The following is an 8,807-nucleotide window of genomic DNA, read 5'->3' as shown; positions in this document are numbered from 1 at the left end:
AAAATGGACGTCGTTATGAGGTATAATGCAACGACCATATCATCGCATTGCTGTTTAAGCGTAACAGTGGTTCGCAGTAGCAAGGCAACGTGGCCAGGGGAAGCCAGGTGTCAGGTGAAAGAGATATTAGGTTAGCAGCGACTGGCACATGACAGAGGTGGGAGCTTCCAGAGACGTCTTTATCATGCAGTGATGTAATTTCGCGGTTGATGGTTATGATGATGAAATCAGCTTTCTGCTGGCTGCCACGGGTCCTTCACGTTAAGTTAACACTTACAGACACGAATATTATTTGAAAACACGTCTGAAAATTCTTGAAGGCAACTATTGCACCCTGTCAATAACACCGTATGCGCAGACCAAATGCTACCGATTTTCGTATACACGCGCTTCGTGTATACATGCCTGCTTCTGCCTGCATAGCTTCAAAGGCAACTGAGTGTGTAAATTTCTGTATTAGCATCGCCTGACATAGAGCTGTACAAAACACGTCCTCGGTGAGATGGATTTCGCACTGTTTTGTTTAGTTTCGCTGAAAGTAATCCTACTTTAACTTGCCCAGCGCGCACAATAAGACATCACATAAACGTGTCTTCAGGGTTTATCACCAGCAGCCGGCTTAGACCGCTAAAGTGACAAATTTATTTTAGGGACGATAATCAAGTACACTTGACAGAATATCGATGACAACGGGACACGTAACCTCTAGGGTGGCTACGTTTACCGTTAAATGCAATTTTTCCGTGATTACGCGTTATAAGGAGAAGACTCTGCATGCCTGTCCTATAGCATTAGAAATTACGTTGCAAACCGGCAGCTGCACACTTTTTGCCAAGCACTCTTCTCAAGGCAGGTGGTCTGGTTTTGGTAACGGTCTACACGGTCGATGTAGTCGACGTACTTCTCCCAGGATGACGCGTTGCGCAAGCCGCCGTAAACTTCGAAGTAGGCCTCAGGTTGCGTCTTGAAGCCGATCCGAATCAATATTTTGCCAGCCACGCCACCTCCGAGCGCCGTCGCCTCGTACACGTGGTCCAAACGCCACGTGACGCATTTGCCCGGGAAATACCTCTCGGCCAGGGCATTGATGTAGGCGACAACGAACTTCGCGAAGGAAAGACCCATCTTCCCGTCGTCCAGCTTCCTGTCAGCACCAACGCAAGCGCAGAAGGCAGCAGGGATGAAGGCATGCTCGCAAGTTCTTTCGGCAGGAACGGCGCCGAACAAGCTAAGGCCCTTGTTTGTGCTGGCCACGCTGAGCGCTGGCAGAGAAGCCAGGCTTAGCAGTGTAGCATGGAAGTCGTACGCCGTCACCAGGCGGCGCTGGTTCACCTCTAGCCACACGGCAGCGTCCGGGTGTTCTGCAAGGAAATCGCGGGGAAGGACCCATAGACCGAAGGGCGTCTTGTCTTCGTGTCTGCCGACCTCGGTCCTGCGGATATTGCCGAATCGCATGCCGTGGTCGCTGAAGAAAAGCACCGCCGTGCGGTCCAGGACGCCGCTCGCCGAGAGGTTTCTGAAGAATTCTTCAAACGGCGCGTCCAGATAGGCCACATCTTCTATCCTGTCGTGAGTGTGGTACGCTATTGAGACATAAGAGAACATCCTTCGGCCCCGGTTCATTTCTAATATGTCTGAAGCGTACTTTAGGACTTCTTTGGTCTTCAAGCGGGATCCCATGCACTTTACGCTGCCTGTCATGTTGTCCATCATGAGCATCATGGGTTGCGGGTAGTAGTCGGTGGGCGCAGACTTGAAGCCGAAGGTGCCGGTAAAGATGCCCCAATAAGGCATTTCTTCGATGAACAGGGTCTTGTAGCCGAGTGACTTGTACACCGTCCAGATGGCGGGCAGGCTGTCAAAATGTTTGTTCCTGAACAGACTGGAAGCGTCTGGCCCCGACAGTCCCGCGAGCAACGGCATGTGGTTTGGGAATGAATTTATCCCGACCTTGTTGTACATAAGGAACTCGAAGGCATTGTGCTCTTCGACAAGGTACCGTCGTGTTCTTGCCATCCGACGATTAAAGTTGAGGCGGGAGGTGGAATCCAGAGCGAGCATCAAGACGTTCAGCTGGCCAGGTAGTAATGGACCACCAATGTTCCGCTTCTCAGCAGGGATGAAGAAGAAGTCGGAGAACAAAACTGTCTTGTTTACTTCGCAAGATATCTGGATGTACTCCTCTCCAAGTCGCCGGTTGAAGGGGTCGCTCTTCCGAGGCCCCAGAATCGGCGACGAGTCCGGGTTGACCGCGCTCATATTCCTGAGCACCTCTCGGTAGTAGCACTCGGTTTCGTTCGCAGACACATTGTAGCCTCGGTACAGTTCGTCCTCGTCCAAGGTGAATACGTTCCTTTTCTGACGTACGACATTAGGTCGCCCTATGGAACAGTAGCCGTCGTAATCGTACGCTTCGAGATGGGAGCTGCTATTGATGGTCCAGTGGTAGGGATCGTAGAACGGCATCTTGCAGCCTGGCGTGTCGGTGATGTAGCCTGTCCAGAGAATGTCCATCTCACGGAGGATTGGTGGAAGGAACGTGACTTCCAGCCAGAACAAGGGAGCTGATACAGCGCCTCCTAAAGCGCAGTAGAAGATCACAATTCGCAGTTTGCGGCTCCGCAGTAATGTTGGAATCCTGTAGGCTTCTACCATGATGATAATGCTAGTTGCGATGGCGCTTTCCGAAATGCACTTTCCCTTGCGGGAGCTTGCACAATGACGCTGAGTTAAAAAAAAAAAATTGAGGTACGTGGATTTGAAAGCGTGGAAGTCTAACAACTGAATTCAGTTTGTCGCGCGTGTAAAGAGTGAAAGTAAATTCGCGCTGGGCGCTGCATTTTACTTCGCGCTTCTGCGAGATATGATGACTCACAGGGATCAGTTTTCTTTTTATCTCACGCACAATATTTTATGCCAAATAAAGCGGGAGGGACTGCGGTCTACCGCAATAGCAACAATTTCTCCTTGCTCGGATAATTTTTTGTTTGCGCGTGTATGGGGATAAGACTCCAAACTAAACACAGTGCGAATATGAGAAAGAAAAAAAAACGTTACCTGGGCAGTGCCTTCGTACGTAAGTCCCAAGAGTCTTGACGCAATCTAGAGGAACATCAGCCATAATGCGCAGACTGTGACGGGAAGGCGGACTTATACTACATCCATGGATGGTATGGCCCTGTCAAGACAATGACGAGATGGAATTATACTTCTATTCTTGAGCGGTGAGAGGAAATGCTGTCCAGCTTAGATCCGAAAGGCTAATGAAAAATGTTTTTATCGTCACCTTCATCATCCTTGTGTTCACTTTTCTTCATCTTTCTTTTTCTTGTGTCTTGAGGTGTGCAAAGTGAACAACAACAACAATCGGCCGTACGTAGTCGCTGTAGCACTGCAGTACTGCTGTGAACGAGAATTCCAAGCAGTGATAACTGTTATTGACACTGCAGAAAATATGCGTCAAGCACAGGCAGCTGGCTGCAAGAAAATGTAAAACAAATGTAAAACTTGTAAATGTTTCGCAACCGCACAAATACCAAGCATTAAGATAAGTACCGCAATATTTTTCTCGTGAAGGGTGAAGACTGGACAAAACGACGTTTTAGTTTTCGGAAATGAAAGGCAGGAGGAAGGTGTTCTCGGGATAAAAAAAAGTTCAGTGACTAATTAGATCCTTGTCACCCTTTTTCAATCATATATACAGGCGTTCGAAATTACACGTGGCATTTTTTTTTTTTCGCTATCAACTCCCACATTTGAAACTATATCATCACAAAAACCAAAGAATAACTTGTTAAAAAAAGTCAAATGATTTAACGTTTCAACATACAGCAAATATCGGGTACTTCACTAAGAATTTACGCAATTTTTAAAAGTAGGCATTTTAACTTCGAAGAGCGCTTTCCTCGACTTACCATTGTCAGCGGTGAAGGACATCAGAATACAGCTAAGGTGTGCTAACTAGCAGGCAGGTTAACTGATATTGTATAGTTAGCTTCTCAACTGCTACTGTTAGGTACGTTAATTATTGGGAAACGTGTAGTCCACCGTGAGTAATATGCATATCAGTTTTTTAGAATTTTAAGAACGTGGTTACCCTCGGCGCTGTGGCCCAACAAATTCTGCCTACATCGCGCCAAAATCATGCGCTTTCGAGAAGCTTGCAGGCAAAGCAACCTCTCCAGTGCACGTAACTCGTCGAAATAGCCAAATTTATTGGGGCCACAGCGCGGAGGGTAACCACGTTTTCAAAATTCTAAAAACTGATATGGACATTAATTACGACTGGCTACACGCCTCTCATAATTAAGGAGCCTAAGAGTAATAGTTAAAAAGTTAACTACTCAGTATTAGTTAACCAACCTGCTAGTTAGCACGTCTCAGCTCTATTCTGATGCACTACACCGGTGACAATGCTATGCCAAAAAAAAAGCGCTCTTCTAAATGAAAAAGTCTATTTTTGAAAATTGTTGAAAGTCTTAAGTGAAAAACCCTGTAATACACAAGTCATTAACGTCGCCGCCGCGGTGGCTCAGTGGTTACGGCGCTCGGCTGCTGACCCGAAAGACGCGGGTTCGATCCCGGCCGCAACTGTCGAATTTCGGTGGAGGCGAAATTCTGGAGGCCCGCGTACTGTCCGATGTCAGTGCACGTTGAACAACCCCAGGTTGTCGAAATTTGCGGAGCCCTTCACTACGGCTTCCCACATAGGCTGAGTCACTTCGAGACATTAAACCCCCCTAAAAGATAAAGATATTAAAGGTGCACTGAAGAGGATTCTGAACATGTCTTTTTGCCGCGGGAGCTCGATCCACACGTTCCTAGCATTCTTAGAAACAGTGACTTATTGCCCTGTGTGGCCGATTTCCCCAATTAAAACGAATTAACGTCCGGCTCCCGCCTTTTTTTTTTTTTGAATTCTGCCTCGTACGGTGGGCGGAGTCGACCAACGCGTGAAGCGCCTTTCACCCAGTCCCGTGGATGCTTTGCTTTCGCTTTATTTTGTTTTTTAGGTTTCCATGAATAAATAGTTTCATTCGCAGATAATATAGCCGCAAAATAAGCCCGAAGAAATAAAAATACGCGCGGTCTATTTGCTACTACGGACTACTACGTATTACTCCGCCGATGGCAGAGCGGCAAGCCGCCACGGGACTGGGTGAAAGGCGCTCCACGCGTTGGTCGACTCCGCCCACCGTACGAGGCAGAATTTAAAAAAAAAAGGCGGGAGCCGGACGTTAATTCGATTTAATCGGGGAAATCGGCCACACAGGGCAGTAAATCGCAGTTTCTAAGAAAGCTCGGAACGTGTAGATCGAGTTCCCGCGGCAAAAAGACAAGTTCAGATTCCTCTTCAGTGCACCTTTAATATAGCATGCAATACAGAAGCGGTAAAAAACTGATTGAAGTTGACTACATGTACATGACTTTGGGAAATTTACGCAATTTAAGCCAATATTCTCCCCGAAAATAGAAAAATTATTCCCGCTCTCTTGGATTAAAAACGGTTCTACCCGAACGGCGGTTTCCGACGCAGAGCTCAAAGAGGCGCCTTCTGGCGAGACACACCACGAATCTAGCGACGCCGACCAGCAGCACTGCAACGAGATGTTGCGACACCGTTTCGCCATATTCGCTTTCTCGACAGAGTGCCCTCTCCTCGCACTCTCCCCATATTTCCTCCTCTTCCTCCTCTCTCAAAAGCACGAGGGCTCGCAGAAGAGTGTCGGGCCACGGCATCCAGAATTCCGAGACGCACCGTAAGCCGTTACCGCGCTGGGTGCCCGTTTCCTATCTCGGCGTTCGAGCTCACAAAGAAGGACACGGGGGCGAACTAAACGTGATGCGAGCTAACGGTGTAATGAAAATGGACGGAGAAAAAGAAGAAGCGAACGAGAGAAGGGAGACTGCGCTGAGAGAAAGGCGGGGGGGGGGGGGGGGGGGGTTGCAAGATGGGCGCGCACGAACACACACACGACGGGCGGTGCGCGCAGCCCTCTGGTTTTAGGGCCCCATCGTATCACTGCGTTGTTGAGTCACTGCAATAGCGACGAGTGCCCGGCCACGCTGTACCGCTATGGCTGCGGCGCGGCAGCGCGCCGACGATATCAATTTGGATTTCCATCCCCCATTTTTTTTCCTCCAGAACCCCCCCGCCCCCGTCACATGCTCTCTGTCCTCTCTTTCTCGCTTTCATGCCACTCTTCTAACGTCCTCTCCCATTATGCCTCCTTTCATGTCGCGAATGCAGGGGTGTGGTTGGCACCGGCTTTCGCAGAGCGAAGGGGCAGAAAGGTGGAGTTACATACTTGCCCCGCAGTTTGAGGGGGAAAAGAACGAGAGAGAGCGGTGGCAAAGTGGGCGTGGCTAGCCGGTCACGTTCAAAAGAAGTGGGCGTGGCCCCACGAGGTCGCGCTTCGTGCGGCGCTAGCCAATGAGAGGTGCACTCCCTCTCTCTCCCTTTTTCGTGTCCTGTCGAGACGCCAGTATCCTCTCACTCACGCGTCTCTGTTTTTCTTCGTTCTTTATGAGCGTCTCGCATCTCCCACATCCTGCCTCCGGTCTCTCTCTTTCGCGCCATATCTTCCTGTCACAATACCCTCGCTTTAACTCTCCTCCTTCCCGCTGGACTACCTCCCTCACCCTCAATACCTCGAAGCGCGGCGCAGGGGCTCTCTTCTGTCTCCAATCTAGCGTTGTCGCGCACTCTCTCCCACTTGGTCTTCCAATTTTCTTTGGCATTGTGCTGTCGTGCATATCCTCCGAGATTCTGTCGCCCTTTCTTTCGCGCTCCTTTCATTTTTTTTTTGTCTCTTCCTCTGACCTCGCCAGCGCCTCCTGCTGCCGTTACGGCGCTGTGGATATGGTGTTGCTCTCCTCGCATACCGCGATGTGTGTCTGGTTGTGCGGCGGAGCGCGTCGCATACACAAGCCGTTGTTGCCACGGGAGCGATCCTTGCGGAGTTTGGTTACGGGTCATGCCAGAAGGAAAGTGGAAGGAGGGCAGGGCTTGAATGTGCCACGCTGTATAAGAAGGCTCTTTTTGTTTGTTTGTTTGCTTGCTCCGTCGCTCATCATCCCAATATGGCTTTTTGTTCTCAGCGCTGGTTTTGGTTGATTGCCTGCTTTTATTTCACTGCTTCTTTGAACAAGTTTAAATAGCTCTAGATGAAACGTTCGTTCATGAAGGAGGCGGGGAGGGGGGGGGGGGTATAAAAATCAGAGGCTTCTGCATGGTTTAACTGCTATTCGGGCAAGAGGTATCAAACGAAGGAGTAAGCACACATTGGCAACCGCTCGCATTCATACGGCTTCAAAAGAATGGTATATAGCTCGATTCCCCTTCCTTAGAGGGTGAATTTTTCTTAAATTACGAAATTTATCTGCCTGCTTAATAGCTATCCTTTGCAAGCATCGGCTCAAGAATGGCTTGAGACATTCGCCAAAATCCCATTTGTGCAAGAGATATGAAAGGATTTTATGTGCAGTCAGAGAGGTACCGATAAAACACCACATGCTTGCGATAGTAATGAGTTTCCTTTCGTTAAATTAGCAAGAGATGACAAAACCACGGAGGGAGGAGGGGGGATGCGAAGATGAAATTTTGTAAAATTCTTAAAAATTGCTTACGTCATCTCCACGGCAACAAAAATTCAAGGATGATGGTGAGGGAGCCACTATATGACCCAGAGAGAGCCATGAAGAAAATATACATATAGCTCTGAAGAATGTTAACCAAAAAATTAACTTTAATCCAATGCATTCCTTCTTCTCAGCGCTGCTCTATACTTCTCTGAAAAAGATTATATTTAACATTCTTGTGGCCACAAGTTGCACCTACGCATAACTATTCAAAATCTTGGCAGTTCAAGGAAAAGTCGCCCTGCTGAAGCAACTCATTTATTTAGGCATCCTCATCTATCATTACATACCGTTTTATGCCCTGAGGCAATCAACATCGCATTAAAAAAAGCTATAACTTCTGCCTCGCAGCATCGATCAGTTCTCCGACCTGAAAGAAGTTTTCTTGAACTAAACTGTAGCCTTTTGGCTGCCCTTGGGTGCATGTTGCTTGCGCACAAACGTCCTCAGTACAACGTTTGGGGGATGCACAACTTTGAAGCTGATTAAGTGCTGCTTCGTCGAACCAATCTAGTTCCAGGTTCGTTTACCTTTTCTTCAAGTACCCCACCGACCTTCTCCTCCTATCCAGCATATTATATAAAGCAAAGCATGTGACTATGTAAAACTACATCGCATCGCTCAGAATTGCCGTCGATCATTGTTAATGTTAAATATAGAAACGCCGAAAAACTGAGCAACCTGAGCAAACCCGCTGCCAAATTGAGTGAGCATAGCAACCAACCTTACGACGCACTCTTCACGCATAGTTCATTAGACGTGTGCAGGTGTCCTTAAACTGCAGGCTTCAAAAATACGTCAAACTAGACGATGACGAAGAAGGCTACAACACGAAAGAATACGATATAGGCAGGGTACTTGTATGGAAAAAGTGTAAACGAGCCTGTGACTGGATTGGTAAGACGCATTATTTATGTATTCATTTCCTTTTGCTTGCTACTGGCGTCTCCTCCTCTCACAACGCCTGCTGCAAGGCTCTTGTGCGTCTAAAACGGTCCACGTGACGTTGAATGAATCTTTTCACAGCGTAAAAAGACCGGCAGTACTTGGACGAACACGAAAGTGCTGCGAAAAAAAAAAGCTCACTCTAAAAAATAGTTCTAATAAATAAGAAAGAAATAGAATATCTAATTCGGCAAGCTATCTGTCAGTGTACCTTCTTTTTC

At 48.0% G+C, this 8,807-nt stretch overlaps 1 protein-coding gene across 1 annotated transcript; it reads right to left on the bottom strand.

Moving 5' to 3' along the window:
- Positions 1 to 798: 798 nt before the first annotated feature.
- On the bottom strand, positions 799 to 2,655 carry LOC149332738 (uncharacterized). The gene has a single exon (XM_089557545.1). It carries the CDS (start codon positions 2,653 to 2,655, stop codon positions 799 to 801), a length of 1,857 nt encoding a protein of 618 aa, XP_089413671.1.
- Between the last annotated feature and the right edge of the window lie 6,152 nt (positions 2,656 to 8,807).

Source organism: Amblyomma mixtum, chromosome 8, assembly GCF_055824585.1.
Source record: "Amblyomma mixtum isolate Tamu chromosome 8, ASM5582458v1, whole genome shotgun sequence".
Lineage (NCBI taxonomy): Eukaryota > Metazoa > Arthropoda > Arachnida > Ixodida > Ixodidae > Amblyomma > Amblyomma mixtum.
Note: the sequence above shows the minus strand (reverse complement) of the source record. Positions and strands in the feature narration are given on the sequence as shown.

Bases quoted from the DNA above. Each gene is read 5' to 3' on its own strand.
- LOC149332738 (XM_089557545.1), bottom strand. From the start codon at position 2,655: ATGGTAGAAGCCTACAGGATTCCAACATTACTGCGGAGCCGCAAACTG.